Source organism: Nuphar pumila, chromosome 12 (genome assembly GCF_984573655.1).
Source record: "Nuphar pumila chromosome 12, dmNupPumi1.hap1.1, whole genome shotgun sequence".
Classification (NCBI taxonomy): Eukaryota; Viridiplantae; Streptophyta; class Magnoliopsida; order Nymphaeales; family Nymphaeaceae; genus Nuphar; species Nuphar pumila.
In genome coordinates, this window is record NC_143260.1 from 19,348,434 (window position 1) to 19,374,020 (window position 25,587).

Sequence of the window (25,587 nt, forward strand, 5' to 3'; positions counted from 1 at the left end):
GTATCCAAACAAAACCAGTCCTAAACTTGACCCTGTTAGAACAAACCGACCTAACCCAGACCTATGTTCAAACTCAGATTTCAGTGAGCCAATAGGAATGTAACACCCGGCCAGGGTGATAAGGTTCAATCACTTCTAGTGGTGGTTGACTGGGAATGACAAAAAATGTGTGTACTTTTTTTTAATGATCGTCTGATCATTTTTCGGCCAGAAGGGCAATGAACAACCAATTTTCTATTTTTTTATTTTTTCTTAAAAAATGAGGGCTGACCAATTTCCAATCAGCCACTGGCAAAAATAATGGCCACGCCATTGTCATCTAGGTTGGGCAACATCGGCCAAGTCATTTCTCGGTCAGTGGTCGGCCAAAAAACGGTCGATCCACTTTTTTGTATTTTTTATCTTGGGCAACAAAAAACGTAAAAACAGGTTTTCGTCATCCAAACAGCTTTTTAATGCTGGATTTGACAAACCAAGTTGAAAAAAACATGTTTTTTTTGTGCAAAACCTGACTTTCCTAAAACCAAGTTTCCACCCTTCTTCTAAAGAACCCCTTAGTGTTTAACCATCTCTTCATGTTGCTACTATCAAATATTCTTTGTTTCTGACAAATATTATCATGTAAAACATGAAATAAGATACTTGTCCTCTAAAAAACAAGTAAAAAAAGAATAAAAAAAGGTCTTGAGTTCGAATATTATGAGCCATCATGCCTTAGCTTGCTCCTCTCTCTTACACGTGTGTTACATTCAGGTTAATTTTGTAATATTTTCTGCTTGATGATGAAGAAAAATTGTTATTGAGAATTGGGTCACTTAATCGCCCTGCCTCGCCGTGTTGAGGAGATGACTACTCAATCGTGATAAAGCCACGGTTTTTTGGGTACCAAAAACCTAAAAACCAGTTTTTTGTCACCCAAACAACTTTTTAAGGTTGGATTTGGCAAAACCAAGTTGGACAAAAACCCGTTTTTTCCGCAAAACCTGACTTGCCAAAAACCATTTTTTCGCCCTTGTCTTCCAAAACAGCCCTGTAGCCTTTAACCATCTCTTCATGTTGCTACTATCATATTGAATATTCTTTGTTTCTGACAAATATTATCCTGTAAAACATTTACATGAAGTAAGATACTTGTTCTCTAAAAAACAATTACAAAGAATAAAACAAAAGGTCTTTGGTCCGAATATTACGAGAGTCCGTCATGCCTTAGCTCACTTTTCTCTCTTACACGTGTGTTACATTCGGATTAATTTTTTTTCTTGATAATGGAGAAAAAATCTTATTGAGAATTAGGTCACTTAATGCCCTGCCTCCATGCGAGATGAACTTCGTGTTGAGGACATGACCACTCAACCGTGATAAAGCAACGACAGCCCCATGCACTAGCGGTATTCGATCCTGGGCTTTTCGCTTGAACACAAGACCTGCAGACCACATGGGCAACCACCACGGTGGTGAGTAATTCTGTAAACGCTATGCTATACTTGTGTGTGTGTGTTTTTTTTTCCGAGAACGAACACTCGCCAAAGCGAGGGGAGAGGGGCGTCACGACGACCCTGACTCGGGAAAAGGTAGAGGGGATAACATCCATGGTAAATGTGGCAGGACTTGATTTTTAAACGACTAATCGACTTCCTAATTTATTTTTTATTTTTTTTTGTTCCCCTGCTTTTTCTTCCCCACCTGCCTTCCGCTTTGCTCCTTGGTGCTGAATGACGTTAATGGAGGAGGGAAGGGATTGCTCCATCGTCGTCTTGGCGCCACCGGCGATCCCGTAACCCTAGGACGAGACCCAGACGACGAGGCGTGATCTGATCTCCCCGGAGGCAGAGGAAGATGTCCACGAAAGCTCTTCCTTTCTGGATGGCTCTCTTCTCCATCGTCCTCTTCAATCTCCATATCCCCTCGGATCCCACCGAGAGCTTCGAATTCAAGAACGGAACGGCCACCGCACGTATCCAAATGCCGGAAGAGGACGGCGGCGGCGAGGCGTTGGTCGGGCCTCCGCGCAGGTACATCGTTCGATTCCGCGGATACAAGAAGGCGGAGGAGCTTAGGGTTTACCTGGAGCAGAACCTCATATCCGGAGGATGGAGGTGGATCGACAGGAAGAACCCCGCGTCGGCCTTCCCCACCGATTTCTCGCTCGTATCCATCGATGATCTCTCGGTACCGGGACTTGTTGGCGACTTTGAGAAATTAGGATTCGTCAAGGATGTCTTCGTTGAATCAAAGTATTCTCGAGGCTTGCTTGTTGAAGGAGATCCCACCGATGAGAAGAGCATGAAGAAGCCCGGGAAGATCTTCACTTCCATGCCTATCGACAAAGGATACAGCAGCAAGTATAGCAATTCGACAATCAGTTGGAATCGGAAGCTTATGATTCAGGTAACAAGTCATGGACATTTCTTATGCTTCTAAATGTTGGAAATTTGATTCTGATTGGCCATGGCTGCGTTGCGTTTTCATTTTCTTTTTCAGCAAAAACAAGCTGTAAGTTTCGATTGTTATTCATCAAAGGTGTGATATATTGGTATCAGTTGAACATGGTTGCACCCTTTTGTTGTTTAGGAATACTACCGATAGTTAAACGAATATTAATTGCAAACGTTGTTTTTCCGTCTTTCATTTTGTGATTGGAAAAGAAGTCCAGGAATCAAGTACTATGGCGGAAACTTTGGGAAAGGTATCCCATTGAATTAACAGGAGATTGTGTCTCGATGATACTTTTCTCCCGTAATCAGTTCATGTATGTTCTTAAAAGGAAATATCCTTGTTTGCTTAAGTCGAGTGAAGGCGATCAATGTATAAGCTCATTTCTGCTCAGTTGGAGATAACATTATGGATGCGTCTAACACTATTTCTTGTTTATGTAATTGCAGTAATTTTCATTGCTGTAAGTTTTGACTTTCTTGACGTTTCCATCTCTGGTCCGTTGTGTTCCAGTCATGTTTCTTAAGATACTAGGGGCCGTTTTGCTGCCGCACAAAAATATGTCTTGAAAGCCAATTTATCCCAAAACGCCATTTGGGATCGTTTATATGTCAATTTTTTTAAAACGTCGTTCTGGGGTTTGAGACCCCAAAACAACGTTTTGAAAAAGCGACTACAACCCATATTTTCACTACTTATTTTTCAAAAATTGGTTTTCATCGTCGGGTTCACTCTTTTGCCATCATCACTGCCCGTGGTCCACTTGAGGAACGTCCTGCCAGCTGCACCACCGCCTGCCCATCAAGCGTCATCAAAACAAGCCCTTATATTTTGTTTGATTTTATTTCAGAGGTCTCAGGTCACCTCGCTATTTGGAGCTGAGAAACTTTGGAGTAAAGGCTATACGGGTGCAAAGGTTAAGATGGCAATTTTTGATACTGGTATTCGAGCCAACCACCCGCACTTTCGCAATATAAAGGTACAGCTGTTCTGCGGGTTATCACATCCTTTCCCATTTTTCATTTTCTTTTGCGCATTAAGTGGAGTGTAATTATTTGATTGGGTTGGACCGTGTAAGCTTCATGGGCATAATTTTCTAGTACACCTGCATACTTTGTGGTGCATTATAGAGGCTGTATAATACCATCTTCGACCGAGATTGGTTTAATGAATTGCTGCCTAATTTTTTTTTTTACTTTGGGAGTTTCGGTCTTGGTTATTGGGGGTACTTATGCCCATCATGATCATTTAGAAAGCGATCACTCTCATGTGCATCCCTTAATGCTGCTCCCTCTGAGTCACCTTTTTGCTGTTGTCAAATGCAAATTGGAATGAATCTTTGAACAATGACTTGTCAGCCTTTTTTAGCATCCTATAGGCTTCTTCATATCTCCTACAGGCACTGCCTTTTATTATTAGTATCAGAAACGTCAAGCATGTCTCCTTAATATCAGGGGAAAAAGAGGACCCCAAGTATCAGTAATGGTGACATTGTTATACTGATGATTCTGGAAATTAGTCCGACTCATTACCAAATATGGATGGCACCGGTCTTGCTGGTTTCAGGACTTGTCTGTACCAAACAGTAGGAATGAGTGCCATGTATTGAAGCCCTTGTCCAACCCTGGCCTGCATGCATGGCCTCATTTTAGGGATGTGGCAGCCCATGGTGACCCCAGAAGTTGATCATCCCTGCTGGTGGTATCGACTACACCCTTTTTGGCTTTGGTTCCATGGGGAAACACTAGAGTACATAGAATGTCTCATTTATGTAGCAAGAATATTGCCACCTGAGTAACGATCACAGGACTGTAGTTGTTAATCCTGTTCATTAGGTACAGCATGCTTCAATTGCTACCAAATTAGGCAGGTGCATTTCTCAATCATTATGTGGGAGCCAAGTAAGTTGGATCGATTGACCATTTTGTGCTGAAATGGATGTATGCTGCACATATTGTATCTTCCATTGGCTCCTATGCATTGCACACTGTTACAGTATTGTATTTGGCAATGCTTATGTTCCTGATGGTTTCCTTGAGATTATTTTTTCAGGGCAATATTTATGTTCTTGAGGTCTCCTTAAGATTAATTTTTCTAGCTTAATTGTCTTTTATCTTATTGTTACAGGAACGTACAAATTGGACAAATGAGGATACCTTAAATGACAACCTTGGGCATGGGACTTTTGTGGCAGGAGTTATTGCTGGTGAAGATTCAGAATGTCTAGGATTTGCACCAGATGCAGAAATTTATGCTTTCCGTGTATTCACTGATGCCCAGGTACTGTGTGGTTTCTTCCCCTCTGTGGGCAGTTTACTTTTCATAATGTGCATCTGAAGTGTATATTTGATGCCCTTTCTGAACTGACAACTTTACTAGCCATTCTCTGTCTCCTTGTCTGTTCTTGGGGACATACCATTTAATCAGAGAAGCTAGGGTATCATGTTGTGGTTGATGATGGACTCCACTTGGTCTTCTGTTCTTTATCATCAATTAGATGTGTTCTATTAAACTGAGTTATCGCTTTCACTAAACACATCGGGTAGGGTTCTTTCATTAGCACACTCTGATCAGGGCTTGATACTGGGCCAGGGTCAGCCAACCCAAGGTTGGTCAAATCAGAGGCTCAGGCGTGGAAAAATCAGATACAAGCTTGGACTGGTCTAATGGGCTCTTTAAAACATTTGAATTTTAGGCTTAAGCCCAACCTGATTGTTTATGTGGTTGGGCTGACATGGACCTTGCATAGTTGGATCTGGATCAGGCTGTAACAGGCCCAGGAAGTGCAATGTCCACCTTGCGTTGGATGAGTAATTTATGATCTGTACTTTTCTTTATGCAAAGAAGTTAATTTACTTGTCCCATGTTTTATCATTTCAGTATTGTAGTTTTAACCAGTTCTATAAGTTTACTATGCTTATCAAGCCACATCTCATCTGTTTTGAGCTTTTGGGGTGCCTTATTCTTGTTTCCTAGTTTTAGCTTTCTAAACAGTAGCAAGATTATGAGATGCTTGGTATTCAGTCAAATTGCAGGTGTCATATACATCATGGTTTCTTGATGCATTCAATTATGCCATTGCAACAAATATGGACGTCTTAAATTTGAGTATTGGTGGACCTGATTACTTAGACCTTCCATTTGTCGAAAAGGTAATTGCTTACTGATCATGGGTTCTAGTAACATACTGTAATTCCGTGGATGATGAAATCACGTTTGCTTTATCCTAGTGTTATTTTCTTGAAGGGTGTCACATCTGCATGATATTATATGTGTGTGTGGCAACATATAAAATAAAACATGAAAAATGGGTCCAAATGAGTTTTTTGGCACTTTTTTCAAAATTATGCCCTGTAGATAAGTTTGGCATGGTCGATTTGCTAGGAATTGACACTTGAATCATGTTTTCTTGATGATTTTTTTTAGCCTTGAAATTTTATGGAGATTTTGGGCCGGTGATTTTTCAAACCCTATAAAACCTACAACGTGTAGGAATCAGACTGCAAGAGTCGATCCCTGTGAACTCACATGTATATGGTCAGAATTTAAAAAACTACTCCCTGAAAAACCCATTTTGCATATTTCATTTTGTAGGTTTCATCACACACTCTCTCTCTCTCTCATATATATATATATATATATGAGAGAGAGAGACACACGTATGTATGTAGAGTCTTGTATGCTATTAGATCCTTTGAATTGCTTTATGGATTTTTTCATTGGGTAGTAGTTTACATTATGATAGTTGCTATTCTTCTTTATTTTGCAAAGTTCCAATTCTCTTGCTCTTTCATATAAATGCACATGATTCATGCATGAAATTATTAAATCTATGCTAGGCCATGTCACATGGGTGCGGGTACGTGTGCGAAGCAATTTCAAAAATTTTGGACACGGGGACACAGCTATATGTATATATATATATAACAATAATAAGATTGTAAATTTTAAAGCAAAAAAAAAAATAATTCTATTGAAAGTAACAACACAAACTTACCAAAATATAACACATAAAGAAGCTTGTGAGTGTGATAACAACAAAACTTATCATAAATCTGCCTCATCGTCTGAATTAGAGGGAAGAACAAGATCGAGGTAGTCCATGTTGAGAGTATGCAAATCATGTTTTCCCCCCAAGTCAAAATCTTCTGGATTTACATCCCAATACTTGGATGGTCTATAATTGCATCAAAATATGACTAACTTAGTATCTAACTTCAAACTTTGAATACAAATATTTAAATATGAACTTTGAATACAAAAAAACCAAATCCTCTGCTCTTTTACTAGTGAGTTTGTTTCTTTTAATGTTGTGAATTTGAGCATATGTACTCCAATTTCTTTCACAACACGATGATGTAGCAGGTTGGGATAACAATTTCATTGCAAGATGTTGTAGATTTGATGTCTCTGATACATATGTTGCCCACCAATTAAGGGGATCTTTCTCGTCTCTTGCCATAAGTGCTGCTAAAGAATCAAATCTCCCAGTAGAGAACTTTCTAAACTCACTATTTACAACCTTAAACATGTGAGGATCATTAAAAAGTCTTTCCAAATATATCATTTTATTCCTTGATATCTCAGGATCTTTATTTGGAGAAACACGACAAAAACCTTCTGTCAACCATTTTTTACATAATATTTTGGATTGAGAAAGTGTGCCATGCAATGCAAATGTGTATTGCTTTTATCCCATCTTCTCACTAAAACTGAATGTACATGATTGTAAAATTCTGAATCATCAAGTGCAACATCTTTCTTCTCATGTTTGAAAATGATACTTTAAACTTTTTCAATCATATTGTCCCACATTTCATAAATTCTATGAAGCATGGGTACATATATGTCAACTTCTCTCAACATTTCTCAAATAGGCTCTGTAAATTTCTACAAAATATGTAATTGTATCCCACAAAAAATCTTCACAGATGCATTTTTTGATAGTTTGAGCCTTAACATCATCTTTAATACGATAAAAATCTCAATCTTGATCAACCACCATTATCATCAATGCATTCTTAAGTTGCTTAATTCTTTTCATCATAACAGTGAGAGAAGCAAAACGAGTTTCAGCAACTTTCAGTAACTTGAGATCAGAATGTCTATTAAATATAGAAAGAGCATGATGATGGTTTACAACAAAATTTCTAATATTTCGAACATCATGCTCTATTTTCTTAATCCATAAACACATTTCACGTGCATCATCTTTTGATGGATTGCATATACTCTTAAGTGCCAAATTTAAACTGTATGCTGCACAAGGAGTCCAAAAAATATGTGAATACATATTTTCACTTGCCAAATTCATTCATGCACGACTGCAAACTAGAGCGTTGTTAGTAATGATTTGCACCACACTTTCTTCACCCACTTCTTTTATCATTTCGACAAATAATCTCTTTAAATATTCAGCATCTTTATACTCCCCAGATGCATCAACAATCTTCCAAAAGATTGACCCATTAAGTGAGTAAGCAATAAAGTTTATCAGTGGTCGTCTTTGTATATCGGTCCACCCATCTGAAACAAGGCACTCCATGTCATTTCCATGCAAATTTTTGGGTCTCTAACAAGTCTTCAATTCTATTTTTTTCCTCTGCAAGAATGACTGTTCTTAGTTTTTCTGAACTAGGAGACACATAACCACTCAAATTACAATTAGCCAAAGATGTAATCATATATTTCCAGTATGAACTTCTAGCTATATTAAAAGGAATTGAGCTTAAGTAAAAGAATTGACCAATCTTTTTATCAATTTCTTCTCTTGCCATATTTTTGAATGAACCTTGTATTGTTTGATTGCCTTCCATCTTTCTTGTCTTCAAAAGCTCTTCTTGTTCATCACTAGCAAAAGACAGATTAATCAAATCGCTTCTCATCTCTGCAATTTTCTTATTTTCAGCTTCCCCTTGTTCTTTCTTTAATTGCTTTAACAAGTCTTTGTCAACCTTAGAATATGACCTAATTTCTTGACCACAAATATGCAAAAGATGTGCTTTCGTGTATAAGAACTCGTGAAAGCAGTCTTACATAAATTACAAAGAAACTGCACATTCCCACCACCACCACTAGCTTTTATCCCTTTTGTCATAAGCCTCCAAACTGGTTGAGAAACTTCTAATTCAGAGTTAGAACTTGAACCAACTGTATTGACACTGCCACTAGAACTCGCCATTATATCTGAAAACTGAAAAGAAAAGTGAAACTGAAACAAAATCGTATGTAGTACGCACCAAAATATGTAAATAAAGTTAATAAACACTGCAAAAAAATAGTAACAGGATCTCCTCCCCTCTCATTGTGTACCTGACGGGGGCTCCACCCCTTGCCCAAAAAACCGAACTGAAGCCCTCCGCCAGAAAACCAAACGGAGGTAGGGGGCTCTGCCCCCTACTGAAAAAACAAATTGAGGCAGGGGGGCGGAGCCCCCTACCAGAAAACAGATCCGAGGCAGGGGCCTCCGCCCCCTGCTGAAAAACTGCGACTGAGGCAAGGGGCTCCGTCCCCTGCCGGAAAACCAAACGGAGGTAGGGGACTCCTCCCCTTGCCGAAAAAAACAAATTGAGATAGGGGGCGGAGCCCCCTACCGGAAAACAGATCCAAGGCAGGGGCTGCCGGAAAAGAAACTAAGGCAGGGGCCTCCGCCCCTTGCCGAAAAACACGAACGAAGCAGGGGGCTCTGCCTCCTACCGGAGGAAGAAGAACGGAAGAGGGAGGAGGGATACACCTGAGAGGACCAGTGGCTGGCATCGCCGACGGCTACGGTCGTCGGGGTCTAGGTCGCCGACGAGCCTGAAGGGGACGAGGAGCGAGGGACGGGTGGGGGGAGAGGGAGCGATCGGCGGGGAGGGGTCTGCCGTCTGCCCCCCCCCCCCGTGTAGCCTCTTAAGGGTCGGGCTCTTAAGGGTCGGGCCCCGACTCCGATACCATCTTGGATGGACTCGGCCCCGGTGCGTTGACTGAGTCCGACCCGTGTCGTGGCGTGTCGACGCTGGTGCGTCGACCTTTTAGCCGAGTCCATGTGACTTAGATGCTAGGAGTAGGAGTACATTTTTCAATCAATTAATGGAAAATGTAGGAGGTTGTCTCTTGGCTTTGGTACTAGGTAAATTTTGGTATCTTGCTGGTGTAGAGGCATGAGAAAATCCTAGAGTAGCACATGGTTGCTTGGTGTTAAAACTTTCTCAAGGTGAGGGGCAACACCTAGTCTTTCTTATTAAACATAATGAGGCCCTAATCTGTGCAGGTTAAAACTTTTTCAAGGTGAGGGGAAACACCTAGTCTTTCTTGTTAACATGATGATGCCCTAATCGGGGCAAGTTACAAACAGGTATTAAAGTACAAATATATTGCAAGTATTACCACCTAATGGCTGTCCTCTGTATACAACGAAATAGCAAATATTACAAACTGCCATTACAAATAAATAACCTGCAACAATTCCAAAATGCCCCGGTCTTGAATAGGACAAATCAAGTCCAGATATAAGTGGTGGTGGTGGTGGGGTGGTTGGCCTTGGTAGTTGAGGCCTACCTCTAAATGGAAGAGCAGTTTGGGAATTTGGAAAAGTTGGCTGGGAGTTTTAGTGGCATTTAAAAAGCTTACTCATGCTGAGTTAGGTAGAGGAAACTTTTTGCTTTTTTAGTCAGACTGGTGGTGTGGTGAGGCTCCCCTTTCAGTTGGCTTCCCTTCTCCCTATAGGATCACTATCCACATGTTTTGGATAGCCAATGTAGGCATGGTGGTGTAGGATCTTAAAATATTAGGTGTTACATTTCTATTAATTTTGATGAATAAAAATGATTCAAACAAAATAAAATGGAGATTCTTTCTTTAATTTGCGCGCTTTATCTTTATCACTTGCCAAAACAAAGTTAGGAAGGAAGGACATACAGATATCCACATTTAGATTATCATGAAGAAAAACATTTTTTTACATCGAACAGGTGGATAGTCCACCCTCTATACGCAGCCAAACTAATGAACACCCTTATCAAAGCGAGTTTAACGAAAGGAGGAAAGGTTTCATGATAATCTAATCTATCCATAATCTTAGTTGTTGTAACCCTTTTCAATTAATCTTGCCTTATGTTTCTCAATAAATCCATCAAGTCTAAAAGCTAGGGTATGTACTCATTTACATCCCATTGGCTTTCATCCTTCAGGCAAAAAGTTATTTCTCAAGTATTGTTCCTCTTCAATGCTTCCATCTCATTATACATAGTTTCTCTCTATTTAGAATGCTTCAAAGTTTCTTCCTCACTTTGTGGAATAGGATTTGGCTCAGAGTTGGCCAGAAATGCTTAAATGCACAGGACGTACAATTGTATGTATGATACAAGGTGGCATAAAAGATGAAAGTACAAAGTCTTTTTCCTATTCAGAGTGCAATAGGCAATTTGGTATCAGTAAAAATATCATGTGGGCTCTGTGTAGCCTCGCCACTCTGTAACACCAGGATCTTACACTTGGGAAGTATCAATGATAGCGGTAGTGAGAGGTTCAGTCATCACAACTTTTCTCACACCCCTCTCGTACACTTGCAACTCTTTGCACTCCTGTTACTCTCCCTTTCCAAGGTACTGTCACAGGTATCCATAGGAACCAAGGGCAAACATGAGACAGACTTTGCCTCCCCCTTAACGAGCTCTCCGCTCACCAGAAAAACATGGTCTATTCTTGAAAAATGTGACATCTATAGTCACGTCTTTTCTTATTTACTGGATTATAACCTATGTCACATGGGTGCGGGTGCGGGTGCGGGGATTCGGCACTTCCAAAAAACCCGGGTGCGGGAGTGCGGCAGGGGCAAAAATGTATATATATATATATATATATATATATATATAAAAGGGGGTCGGGGGTTCCCCCCACGCTGGTTTTTTCAAATTTCATTTTATATACAGCTGCACGCAGGAGAACAGTGAATACTATTAGTAATATCCAGCAAGGCTACCACCATCATTATCATTTATTATGGAGAGAGAAAATCCTTTACTAAAGCAAGGGGCTACCACCATCATTATCATTTATTATGGAGAGAGAAAATCCTTTACTAAAGCAAGGGGCTACCACCATCATTATCATTTATTATGGAGAGAGGATTAAGATTGAAAAGTCAGCTGTTGTCAGCAGCAGCAGCTGTCAGCTGCTATCAGCAGCTGTACAACTGATTTTTTTTAAAAATTTCGCAGCCCATATCATTTATTATGGAGAGAGGATTAAGATTGAAAAGTCAGCTGCTGTCAGCTGTTGTCAGCTGCTGTCAGCAGCTGTTGTCAGCTGCTGTCAGCAGCTGTACAGCTGATTTTTTTTTTAAATTTCGCAGCCCATTTCATAGGGCAATTTTTTTTTTTAAAAAATCCAAAAAAAAATGGACCTAAATGATCCTGGGTGCGGTCAACGCAGCCAGGATCGGGTTGACCGCACCCGCGTCGAGTCGCGTCGACGCGGGTGCGGCACCCTGCTAGCCGAGTCCCTGTGACATAGATTATAACACATTCCGTTTTCGGTGAGGGGAATATCCTAGAAAATGTGAACATAGCTTTGCCTCGATGCTCTAATAGTCTACCATTGATACACATCCATTTTTTCCTTCATCCAATTTTAATCTTGGAGCTTGTAGCTCTTCTAAACTCCTTTCACCAACCTTAACATGTGAAACCCATCCATAGTACCAAAATTTGATGAACTCTCCACATAGGAGCTCTTCTTCTTTTCACAAACAAAGGGGTTGTAGTCCATATCACCCATCTTAGGTGTAGCACCCTTTTTTTCTTCACTTTAGGTCCCTGATTCACCACCTAGGGTGTGGTCTAACTCCTAATAGTGTCAGGGCTTCAACTTAATAGTCGACTATGTTGCCACATTAAACTTCAAAAAAGATATCATACTCTTGTCATATTTGAGAAACAACGCCTCCCATAGGTTTAGACATTTTAAAGCCCTTGTAACTGAGATTTACCAAGCATTGTACTAGGCAGTAGGGATCTCACAACTTCAAGAACTTCAGCAACATCAAATCTGGCATGTCGGATGATAATTGTGAGACGGCCTCGGCTATTTGGGCAATTGTTAAATCATTGAAGTTTGCCCCCTTTGATTCTTGAGGTTTTTCACTTATGGCAGGTACTTTTTTGAGCTTGGGACAATCCGGTTTTATATCCCTCGGTTCTTTAGAATGATGACAAGTAATTTTACCCTTGCATCTTCCCCTATTATGTCCTTCTCCATTGAATTTTCTTTTAAAGTGAGGTGGTTTATAAGTTTTTACAAAATTTTCGAGTCTTGATACGGCAAGAACCTCGTCATTAGACTTGTGCATTCCAAGTCTTGTTTCTTTTTAACAAATTTGAGTAATAGCCTCACTTATATAAGGAGCTGAAGTCCTATTAAGCAAGGAGGACCTAACTTGCTCAAATTTCGGTTAGAGACCATATAGAAAAGAAAAAAGGTTTTCTCTTTCCACTTGTAATTTTCTTATTTCAATAGCCGAACCTTCCCATTTTGGTTCTAACATTGCTAGTTCATACCAAATAAGAGATAAGATGTCATAAAAGTCTCTTACATTTTTATCTTTTTGTTTGGTATTACGTACTTGTCTTGAAGATAATATAGCCTAGCCATATCTTTTTGAATTAATATGCCTTTTAGGAAGATTCATGCATCACATGCCTTTTTGAATTTGATGATGTTGGTGGCGATCTTGAACTCCATGGTATTCATGAATCATGAGAGTATTTGAGCGTTACTAGCTTTTTAATCCTCCAACTTATTTTGGTATTCTTGCAAAGCTTTTTTTTTTCTTCTTTGGTTAGAGCTTTGACTTTATTTCCTCTTGTTAATTTAAGTTGAGGTTCATTGGTGGTTCCATTAACTAACCCCTAAAACTTTTTACCTTTGATGTAATTTTTTATTGCGGTAGCCCACATCAATTAGTTGCTTTCGTTGAGCTTGTAGGAGATGATGGAGGCAAAATCTCTTTCTTCCATAATGAAGAAGGCTTGTGTTTGAAGACTAAAGAGTGAAGAACACCACCACAAAGAGAGCAATTACAAGATAACTTTCAACACTTCAAGAACCCTAAGTTTTGATACCATGAAATGAAACAAGATGTGCGCAATCACAATGCCAACGAAGGGCTACACAAGTGCACAAATACAATATGGTCTCTAATGAACTGATAACAATCTCGTAAAAGAGATATACAAAAGCACAAATTCCCCAAGAGCACAATGTAAAAACTGATTTTATTATAACAACCAATATGCTTAGAAAAGCATATCATACATAGAGTGGAATGAAAGGGAGGCAGTCCAACAACAGTCATATTGACTGAAATAAAAAACAGAAAAATAAAAAACAAAAAAAGACATTACAGTCCCTATTGGACTTTATATTACATGCTATAAAATGACCAAAATACCCCTGATATACATATATTGTATAAATATATGTATATCAATTAGATATAAAAATGTATACACTATATTTTAATAGATATAACTCTACATGTTAAAAATAACAGTCAAGGAAAATCAGATTTTAAACTAATACTTAGCATTAAAATCTGTACAAGAATTGTGGATTAAAAAAAATCAAGGCATGGGAAAAATAATCAGAGTATGCAAAATTATGAGCATGTGAAAAATCTAAATATGCGTTAATCTAAGCATGCGAAAACCGGCCTGTTCAAGCTCTGAACAATATCAAACTTAGTTAGATAAAACTAGTTCATGCTAATCAAAACCAAGAAACACAGACAAATTTTCAGACTTTGCATTATCCACAAGACTATGCAATTAAAAAGATAATCTGACCATGCTTAATAAGATTGTTAAAGTGTGGCAACAAAAATCTTTATAGAGATACATGATCCAACATAAACAAACATGAACAAAGTCTAGCAGCAGCCTGCAGCAATAATAAAATATCAGGAGTCTAAAACTAACAACATACATGTGAGACGAGAAATTTGATGGTTGCACGAACCCAAACCCCCATTTCGATCACCGATCAAATTCCAAAACAGTTTTATTTCAAAAGCCAGATTTTAGTAGGTTCAAAAACCCATCATGAAACCTAAACACATATAGGCTGTGATTCTTAATCTGCTAAAACAAACCCTATCAAGACCAGTTTTGACTTTTGTTTTCACCTCCTTAACCATGTGGTTAGACCTATGTCACATGGGTGCGGGTGCGGGTGCGGCACAATTTTAAAATTTTTGGACACGGGAACTCGGCTATATATATAAATATTTTTAAAATATATATATATATATATATATATATATATAATAATAATAATATATCCAGTGTGTGCATATATCTATATAAATTTTGGACACTCGGCTCGTGACTCTTTCGAGTTGTCTCAGATCCTGAACTAACCGAGTTAAAATAGTAGTGTAACTGGGTTAGAACCAAACTCGGCTGAGTTTATCATTGACTGAATCTTGTCTCAGATCTAGCAAGTATTTAGTCTTAATTGCCGAGTCTTAGCTACCATGGGAATAAAACATCATCAAGGTATTAATTAAAAGCATTAACTAAAAGCATGTTCTGGTAAATGCATTAAACATCTTTTGCTAAAATTCATAACATTAATTAAAAGCATTAAAAGCTTTTAATTTTTCAAAGCTAGATTTGAAAAAGAGAGAGAGAGAGAGAGATCTCGGTGGATGAGAAAGTGTTGCTACTCGTGGATGAGAATTTATTAGCTTTTATAAGAGAGAGAACTCGGTGGATGAAAAGTGTTGGTACTCGTGGATGAGAATTTATTAGCTTTTAAGATTGAGAGAGAGAATTAAATGATAATATTTAAGAATGAATTTTTTATGGGGCTTATGAGAGAGAGAATTAAATGATAATTAGCTTTTTTCATGCTATATATATATATTTTAAAAAAATATATAAAAAGATCAATTTTTTTGCCATAAAAATGGACAATTTTGGACTCAGTCAACGTTGACCGAGTCCAAAAAAAGGACGAACTCGGCCTCGACTCGTTGACCGAGTCCGAATCGGCGTTGACCGAGTCCGGGCCGTGTCCGAGGCCGCACCCGTGTCGACTCGGGTGCGGCGCCTCCCTAGCCGAGTCCGTGTGACATAGGGTTAGACCCATGCTAACCTCTTGCGTTAAGGGAGAGAAAGACCTGTACCTTTTCGATTCGAATAGCGAAGAAAGGAGGAGGAGACGTTGAGGGTGAACGTGCTGCAGCCTTCCATGCAGTCCTCACTTTCTCTCTCTCTCTCGATACAGCATTCTCTCTCAAGGTCGTGACTTGAGAGAGGGAGAGGGTTTCACATTTTTATAAAGGACAGTCTCCTCTGAGGAGACATCCCTTTTTTTCTTAAATAGAAAGTCTTCTATTTCATTAAGGAACATCCCTTCCTAACTAAACTCTAAAAATATGTATAATATATATATATATATATATATTATCTTATTATTATTATTATCACTATAATTACTTGTTTTTTAGGAAAAAGACCACAATGCCTCTGACAATACAGGTAATGACACATATCCAAGCATATCCTGCTTTGATGTATCAATAAATCATTTGAAAATAAAAAATTGGGATTACTATTTAGGTTTCTTCTGGAAAATCTCTCAAGGTCATTATAAGATTGTCTTAAAAGGTCTTTTCGTGCATTGTAGTGATCAGGAATTAATAACTAAATTTTCTACTTTTTGCGGTTGAAACTTGAAACCATTTTGCAGGTTTGGGAGCTGACTGCAAATAATATTATTATGGTTTCGGCAATTGGAAATGACGGGCCTCTTTACGGAACATTGAACAATCCAGCTGATCAAAATGATGTTATTGGTGTTGGTGGCATTGATTATGATGATCATATAGCTTCTTTTTCTTCACGTGGCATGAGTACATGGGAGATTCCACATGGGTAGGGTAGAGGTTGCTTCTAAATGTCAGCTTCAATTACTGGAAGTGTTTCAGCTTATTTTATGCATCTAGTGATAATGATATACTTGTTGAAGGTGGTTGAAAGTTTGTCTGATAAGCAGGTTCTTTAAATGGTCTTTTGGAAAGACAATATTATGGTAGGAAGATATTGCTGTCGACACCTAGTTTTATTGTCTACTATTGTGGTGAATAAAAAACAAGCTTGATTTTTGCTTTTGTTTTCTTTTTCTCCTTAAAAATTGATGACGATTCACTTGTCATATTTAGTGTCTCAGACTCATCATACATTTGAACTTGTTTCTGATCCATGTAAGCTGCGTTCAATATTGCAACCAGCATTATGAAGAACAGTATTCCCTTTATTACTTGTATGTTATCAGGGTCAAGGCTTCACAATTTATGATGATCCCTTTATAACAGTCAACCGAATACAGGACAACCAAACCTTACACAACTGTTACATAGTATTAAAAAGTGATAGAATTGCCTTTATTACATTGTTATTACAACCATAAGATGAAAGGAAAAAGGCCTAACTACCATAACGAAAAGGACTAAAGTACACCTAGACTACATACAACCAGAGTTACCGGAAGCGCCTAGGTAAGTGGGGAAGCGCGCTTCGGAAGCACAAAACGTCACGCTTCCGAAACACGTGGGGAAGCACCACTTTTAAATGGGAAGCATGCTTCCCTTTTATGGGAAGCGCGCTTCCCCCGCCCTTCCCCCATTTTTTCAATTTTTTTGTATTTTTTATTTTTATTTTTTCGCTTCCCCCTCGCTTCCTAGGTCGCTTCAGGTTCGCTTCCTAGGTTGCTTCCGAGATGATTCCCGATTCGCTCCTAAGTGGTCCCACGCTTCCCGCTTCCTAAAATTTTGAAAGTGCCTCGCTTCCCGCTCCCGCTTCCCGTATCGCTTCCCGCTCCCGCTTCCTCAAATGGCAACCACGCATACAACTGTATACAATTTAGCACTCTCCCTCAAACTCATGGTTGGATAACTCAATTTAGTTGAAGAAATCATAAGTTGGAATTTGGAAGAAATGTAAGGCGATGAGATGATACCTGGGACATATTGGAAGTTCGTTTCAGTATGCTTTGTTTGTTCATTGAAGGTATGATTGCCAGCAATATTGATAGCATTCTTGTTGTCACATAATAGCTGCAAAGGATGTTATGAAGTAATTCTCATGTCCACAAGCATGCACCTCAACCATGCTTATTCATGTGTCAATCATTTGTCATGCCACTGAAAACATGAACAAAGGGATGGAGGCAATTAAAAGTTTCAGAAGTTGCTATTAGTGGATCTCCTAAATGCTAACCATGTTGTAATTAGATTGTGTATGCTGATGCTTTTTTTTGCCCCTTGTGGTTGAATATACTGTCTCGAAAAATTACAAATATTTTATTGATATTTTGGATTGTGCTGCACAGTTATGGGCGTGTAAAACCAGATATTGTTGCATATGGACGAGAAATTATGGGCTCTAAGATTAGCACAGGTTGCAAGAGCCTTTCAGGCACCAGTGTTGCAAGTCCAGTAGTTGCTGGTGTGGTTTGTCTACTGGTAAGTGTCCTTCCTGAGACTCACCGGCGTGACATCATAAATCCTGCTAGCATGAAACAAGCATTGGTTGAGGGGGCTGCTAAACTTTCAGGGCCTAACATGTTTGAACAGGGTGCTGGTAGACTTGACCTGTGAGTTTTGTAACTTTTAAAGTTGACTTTTTTTTACATGTTTGAACTAAAGTTGATTGATTAGTACTTAGCAGTCATGTATGATGCTAATTCTCATCTTTTTTCAGTCTGGAATCATATGAAATTCTGAGAAACTACCATCCTCATGCCAGTATCTTCCCAAACATTCTTGACTACACCGACTGTCCATATTCTTGGCCCTTCTGTCGTCAGCCACTCTATGCTGGAGCGATGCCCGTTATATTCAATGCCACTATTCTTAACGGGATGGGTGTGATTGGCTATGTTGAGAACCCGCCTGTTTGGCATCCATCTGATGAAGTCGGCAACTTGTTAAGCATCCACTTCAGCCACTCTGATGTCATATGGCCATGGACTGGATTCATAGCACTCCATATGCAGATCAAGGAAGAAGGATCTCAGTTTTTGGGGCTTATTGAAGGTAATATTACTGTCAACATCTACAGTCCACCGGCCAGAGGAGAAAAAGATCCAAGGAGTAAGTGCAATCTTCAGCTAAAATTGAAGGTGATCCCAACTCCTCCAAGAACAAAACGAATCCTTTGGGACCAATATCATAGCATCAAGTACCCTCCTGGTTACATCCCAAGAGATTCCTTGGATGTTCGCAATGATATACTTGACTGGCATGGTGATCACTTGCATACGAATTTCCACATCATGTTTAACATGTTAAGAGATGCTGGTTACTATGTTGAAACTCTTGGTTCACCACTGACATGTTTTGATGCCAGCCAGTATGGGACATTTCTCATGGTTGACCTTGAGGCTGAGTATTACAGTGAAGAGATTGATAAATTGAGGACTGATGTTGTTGATCATGGTCTGGGCCTTGTGGTGTTTGCAGAGTGGTATAATGTGGAAACAATGGTTAAGATGAGGTTTTTCGATGACAACACAAGGAGCTGGTGGACACCTGTAACTGGAGGTGCAAATATTCCAGCAATAAATGAGCTTTTGAAGCCATTTGGGATTGCTTTTGGGGACAAGATCCTGAACGGGGATTTCTCTATGGACGGTGAGCAGAGCCACTATGCATCCGGGGCAGATATAGTGAAGTTTCCAGAAGGTGGTTACTTGCATAGTTTCTGGTTTCATGATAGTTCAGAGAGTGGTGCCACACAGAACATACTGCAGACTTCTGGTATGACCAAGGTGAACATTCAAAGTCAATTTGTTCAGACAAGTGAAAACATTATTTTCTTTTTAAAGCATGCATAGGCCTTATGTATAGAGAAATGAGGGGCTCAAGAGTTTCCCGTCTCCACGTTGAATCTTCTCTTGCTTCCAATTTTTGTTGCATACCAGCTTCTAAAACAGCTAGTTTAGCTTTTCAACTTTAAGACAAATGTGCCCTTGCAATATGGTCTGACACGTTTACAGGTTGAATCTTCCATTCTTGGACTTCTTGAGGTAGGTGGTGGTCAAATTGCTGTTTATGGTGACTCGAACTGCCTGGACAGTAGCCACATGGTTACCAACTGCTACTGGCTTCTTCAGAAAATACTGGATTTTACCAGTAAGAAAGTGAAGGATGCAGTTCTTTTCTCTGACACTGCAAGACAAGCATATGCATTATCCAAGGATGAAAACCAGTTGCCATCTCGCCGCACTGACTTGAACTTTTCAGCATATTCTGCAGTTATGGGGAAGGAGCTGATATGCAGGAATGATGCCAGGTTTGAGGTCTGGGGAACAAAAGGTTACAATTTTCTAGTTGCTGGGAGTAATCGAAAGTTACCTGGGTATCCGAGTGCAGATCAAAGAAGTTTAGGAGTTCCTAATATGACAGTGACTAACGTTGATCAGGAACTAAGAAATATGTGGCAGGAGAATGATGGGGAAGGCGGTGTGAAGAAGGGACTAGGAGGGACATTGTCTACCTATATTTCCAGGGTGAAATACAACAAAAAGATGGATTTCTGGAGCTTACTCAATAGAGATGAGGTAATGATTGATCGGTCCTTTCTGATTTTGTTTGAACCGTACAGAACTCCGTTAGGTTTTCACTTTTATTCTTTTCTTCGTAAATCTAAAGACCACCACAAATATATTTCTGTTTTAATTAAAGGAAAAGGAAAACTAGTGATGTAGTTACACAAAGTGTGAGCGTGTTGATATCTTTTACTGTGTAATACTCACTTGTGCCGACTGCAGGTTGATATGCCCAATATAGGTGCGGCTCAATGGTTGGTACCTGCTTTTGTTGCGATTACTGGTAATTATGTTAGAAATAGATTTTGTTCTTCATAATTCATGATTACACCGTGCTCATGGAGCACCCACCCCTCGTCCGGACCATCAGACCTAGGGATGAGGGCCCAGATGAGTGGTGGTAATGCTCATTTTCGGAAATAATGTGGGCCAAGAAAAAATGATAATTCAAGGTCGTGGCCTGAAAAACAGGAAAAAGGACAAGAGGCTCATTCATGAGTACGAGCACTGGGATAGGAATCGATCCCATGTCCTATCTTGGGTTTATGCGGACAAGTGAACTCACATGATCCCGAAATTCTTCTTGAAGAGAGTTTGTTTGTAACTGTGGGCCTTTTGCTTGCTGCTTCTTAGGTCTTCTCTTGTGCCTGAGTTTGTGGCAAATGCGACAGCGGCGTCCCAGGAGGCGAAAAGGATCTGGCCGCTTCATGAACTTGTAACCTTGATAGAGAGATTGTAAATTTTTTGCAACAGAGCATCTGTTGTCATAGGCGGTGAGCTGCTCAGCTACCTGGGAGGTGCACGGGAGTGTCCAGTACCTTCAGCCGTTACGATGTTGGAGGAGTTAACCCAATAATTAAAAGGCTTTGATCCCACCACTGTTTTTTCTTCTTTATGTGTAAAATAATCGGCTGGTACTTGGTGGTGTATCACAAGGGTAACCCGTTGGATGGTTTCAGCACAAAATGGAGGTGGTTTTTAGCCTCGAGGGTCTCCCTGTAATTGTTTCTTGAATTGCAAAATTCTGAGATGGTAAGTGAGAATATTTATCCCGACTTGAGACTTCATCATGACGAAAGCCATACTAGTACTGCATAGTTAAGAAACGCTTTATGCTCAACTTCATATAGTCCATTCTTTGGTTTGAACATCAGAACGATTAGCTTGCATAAATTTGAATAGGTTCCAAAGATGACGCAAGGACTCCATCTAAAACTTGAGATTCTCCTTTCAATTCGAGTCGTGATTGCTACAAATGAAGTCAGTTTACACTTTGATAAATGTTTCATTTCGGTGTACGAGATTAATAGAGGAAGGTGCACCACGCGACGCGACGAAAACTGTCTACTTTACTGGTTGATGCTTTTCGGGTGAACCGAGTTCCCTTATTTCTCTCTCATCTTGCACTAATTTACGTGAAAAGAGATGAGAATTCGTGAACTCAATTGCTCATCGCCTATACATGCTTTCACAGTGAAGATCCTTCGTCAAGTAGGATGGACAACCTTCATAGACTGATTACCTAAGAAAGAGGCATGGGATATAACTTTCTTTATCCTTATCAAATTCTAACACGAAAGAAACTGTCAACAGGAGTCTGCAGTGATGCACGACGCTAACCCTTTTGAGTTTCGATTATAACACTTGGATGATATTCGTCCTTTTACACAAAAAAAGGAGCAACAATATGAGAAAAGAACGGAAAAGATCGAAAATTTTCCCTTGATTTGCCTACAACAGAGCTGCTGAATCTCTGCAACCCATCAAAAACATGGAAATGAGTGAAGGGGATGGAGGCAACTGAGAGAAGGTCCCTCGTCGCTCAGACATGGGATTGGGCCAAGATGGGCATTGCATCTCTCTCCTCCTCGTCAGCTTGATCCTGCTGCTGCACCGCCAGATCGGAGGCTCCTTCATCCCTTCCTCGGCCAACGACAACCTTATCGCCCAACATCTCAGGATGAGGATCAGGGTCAGGGGTGTCATCTCTGGTCTGTAAGGAGTCACGATGGCGTTCGTCCTCGGGAGAAGGGGGAGTACCGAGCAGAAAATCCGGCAGCTCCCCGTCGGAAGGCGCAGGGTCATCAACGCATTTCCCATCCTGTTGGTGGCTGAGGTAGCTGGGGAGGACAGATTCGATGGCGTTGGCCGCCTTTAGGAAGGCCAAATTGATGGCTTCCGGAGGAAGGGCGCACTCCTCCAAGCCCGCGTTTTCTAGCTTCGGTGGGGCGATCGTCAGAAACCCCGTCGCTTCTATCTCTGCCTCTTCCATATACTCTCTTAAGGAGGAAGAGCAGTGCAGGCACAGAAAAGAGAGAGAGAGATGCGCACAAGATTTGTCCGTGGTGACCACTTTTTCTTGCACTAGGTCTGGTCGCACCCAAAGTTGAGAGAGCTCATCCAATAATCGGACCGCACCGCGGACCGAGCCAGGTACTCTCTTTCGTGTGATGCTGCCAACCGTTCACGACGTTCAAGATCACCTGACATCGCCACCCAATGCCGCCTTACCAGATTTTGTTTTGTTTTTTTTTGCGGTACCATCCAGCTTTCCATAATGTTGAACATGCCAAGTGATCTTTTTTTTTTTTAGTTTTTCTGTTAAGCGATTTTTCTTGAAAATCACAATTTTAGTCGCTCTATAAATTGAAAACATGCCAATAGTTTTTTTCTCACAGACAAATGACAATTCATTGATTTACACAACAAAATAGTTAACATGGTTTGTGTGTTGCAATTGATCAGGGGCACTTTAGGGTTTTCCTTTTTTTTGTAATTTGTTCTTTTTTTTTTCAAGGGCATTATAGTTCTTATAATGCCTTTGGAATATAGCTGTTGAGAGTGCTCCTACGTTCCCAATGTCTAGTCTTTCTTTTGCCTATAAATAGGCAAGCATTTTCTTAATAAGATCATATATTTTTTATGTTTGTTTTTTACTCATAAGCGGCTTATGCCATTGTAATCTTATGTTGACCCATAAGAAGTTCTTGTGCCATTTGCTATTGTATTCTTGATTGCCTGTAGGAGGCACTCTCTTGTATTACTTTACCCCTTTCATTATACTTTTCTCATTAAGAAAAACCACCATGATTCTTTTAAAAGTCATAGAGAAACCAGCATGCTTCTCCACTCAAAGAATTTAATGCTTCATCATGGAGATATTCCGAATACTTCAAGGATATATAGCTTTCTCAATAATTAACAAAGTGCACCACGACAAGATATATGGCATGCAACGATCCAGGACTCCTCAAAACATACCACTAACATCCATCATCGGAATTAGCTGAATTAATCCAGGACACCTCAAAACATACCACTAGATCCATATTCTGAACTAGCTGAATTAATCATGATGGATCATCTTGCCCATCAACACTACCTTAACCTCAGAGAGACATGTCGTCATTAACTTAGGACGTGTTTGCAAAGCAACAATCCGAATCACATGAGAACATTGTGACCTTCAGCTAGGGGCACAACTTTCACATGTTTGCTTAGCTTACTTATGAAGTTGAATCACAAGTATGAGATTTGACAATATTTTGCTTGAAAAACAACAAAAGAATAATTTTCTCTGGCAACAATATGTACATGTGGTATTGAGAGCTTGCTGGACATGCATGTTTCCAGCCAACTCAATTCTTTTTAGCTATATATATATATATATATAGCTAAAAATATCAAAAATTATAAGACATTTCAAAAAATATGTCAAATAGTTGTACAATACGATTATTTTCCAATTTAAAAATAGACAAAAGACACTGGTTTGGGTCAAGATTGTTTCTTGACCGAGATTTGGGCATAATAGGTTTTGGTGACAGATTTAATTCTCCTAAATGGGAAAGAATTAGGATCCTATTTTTTATGGGTAGGTTAAGGACATATAGGGGTAACTAGGATTAAATTTTTAAGAGAAATATTATTTTTAAAATAGGTTAAATTAAGAAAATAATAGCAACAAAATGTTGTTTTTAGGTTGGGATTTATGAGAGGTTTAGACTTAAGGGCGGTTTAGGAAGTGGGTTCTAAGGACTTACATGGTTTAAAAATAGTGTCTTAAGGCTTTGAAAAGCTCTGGACTGTCCGACTGAGCTTAGGAACCACTTTGGTGCAGTGTTGATCTGCATCTGCCGAAGAGTTGATGCAATCCACACGAGTACTAAGTAGAATTGGTTTTACTTAGTACTTAGGCAAATTTTAGATCTTTAGAAGATTAGAACCACCTTAGTAACCCAAAGATGAATCAAAGATAGGGTGAATGAAGAGGTAGGGACTCACAGAGGTAAGAAAGGGGGGAAGAGGGCCTAAGGGCCAAGGGATAGAAGGGAGAGAAAAATAAAATGTCTCACTAGAGGGGGCAAGTTCCTTATAGTGTGAGAGGCAATTTTTGATTAAAATTTTCATACCTCAAATATAGAAATGATTCTCCTTTTATAGACCATGGGAACCCTAATAAAAGCATTACAATATCTCAAGCAATTATCAAATAACAAAGCAAGAATTAAAAGCAAAATCCCTACTTGGGTAGAGCCTACTCTAAATTTGGAAAACACCTCTCCAAGGCTTTATAGAGGGCCTATCTCATAAGACTTTCTTGGGACTCCAAGGAGGGAACCCAAGGGATCTACATGACTTCCTTGGAGGGGGCTTGAATGCTCTTGAGTGGTGCAAAATGGTGGGAGCTATATGCCCCTCTTGGATGCTTTTAGAGGGGACGCCCAAGTGGGTCCCACTCAACATTGATGAGGGAGCGCCCAAGGGGGGTTCCCTATGCTGAGGTGGTTACATGAATGAGGTTAATGCATGGCTGATGTGGTTATCCTCTCATGTAGCTTGCACAGTTTGAAGCTTCGGTAATGGATCCGATTTGAACAACAGGGGATCCGTTTGTAATTTTTGAACCCTATGAGCCATATCTGAGTCCGCAAAATTTGAGATGGCATCACCTACCCTCTACTTAAAATTTTGAACCCTAGGCCTAGGCATGAATCAAATGGTATTAAAGCGAAGCTGGTTATATGTCCCCCCCCGAGCAAGGCATCTCATGCTCGGGGGTCCCAAAAAGCACCACGTATTTAAGCCCGTGCATCTCGTATCCCCATGTTTGTCAGCATTAATTAGCATTAGAGTTTGATGCGATTGCAAAGACTTAAGTACCCTCTCCTCCATTGGTGCCAAAAAAAATATCGATTCTAGAAAAGGAGTGATTGTAAAGACTTAAGTGCCCCGAAGATGATTATTTAAGACTCAGTTTCTGCATTGCAGGATTATCTGAGAAAGAAATCTCTCTTGGATGAGGCCATGAACATCAACCCTCTCACTCTCTCTCTCTCCCTTCTCTTTCTGCTTCTGTGCACATCCAGCAGAGGATTCTGCATTGCTCCATCAAGCACCGACTGACCTGCACATTGACTGTTGTGGAGCCTGATTCAAAGTTTTTACCCTTACAGGAGGAGGGTTTGGGGGCTCCTCCCAGCGTGGGTAGCATCATTCAAGTAAATGAGTTGTGGATCCTGATTCAGAGTTTTTACCCTTATAGGAGAGGGGTCTGGG

The 25,587-nt window shown here is 39.8% G+C and overlaps 2 protein-coding genes across 4 annotated transcripts; one reads left to right on the forward strand and one right to left on the reverse strand.

Moving 5' to 3' along the window:
* Positions 1 to 1,635: 1,635 nt before the first annotated feature.
* LOC149820210 (subtilisin-like protease SBT6.1) lies at positions 1,636 to 21,092 on the forward strand. Of its 3 annotated transcripts, XM_089983901.1 has the most exons (10): positions 1,636 to 2,388; positions 3,284 to 3,412; positions 4,561 to 4,713; positions 5,469 to 5,585; positions 16,168 to 16,352; positions 17,809 to 18,072; positions 18,180 to 19,248; positions 19,477 to 20,040; positions 20,251 to 20,311; positions 20,662 to 21,092. In XM_089983901.1, the coding sequence occupies exons 1-10, from the start codon at positions 1,837 to 1,839 to the stop codon at positions 20,745 to 20,747; spliced, it is 3,180 nt and encodes a 1,059-aa protein (XP_089840027.1). In that variant the 5' UTR covers positions 1,636 to 1,836; the 3' UTR covers positions 20,748 to 21,092. The 3 variants fall into 3 exon arrangements, with proteins under 3 accessions (XP_089840027.1, XP_089840029.1, XP_089840028.1); XM_089983902.1 differs by lacking the exon at positions 5,469 to 5,585 and having other exon boundaries at positions 1,704 to 2,388; XM_089983903.1 differs by lacking the exons at positions 20,251 to 20,311; positions 20,662 to 21,092 and having other exon boundaries at positions 1,640 to 2,388; positions 19,511 to 19,744.
* Positions 21,093 to 21,850: 758 nt separating this feature from the next.
* On the reverse strand, positions 21,851 to 22,300 carry LOC149820211 (uncharacterized). The gene has a single exon (XM_089981768.1). The coding sequence runs from the start codon at positions 22,298 to 22,300 to the stop codon at positions 21,851 to 21,853; it is 450 nt and encodes a 149-aa protein (XP_089837894.1).
* Between the last annotated feature and the right edge of the window lie 3,287 nt (positions 22,301 to 25,587).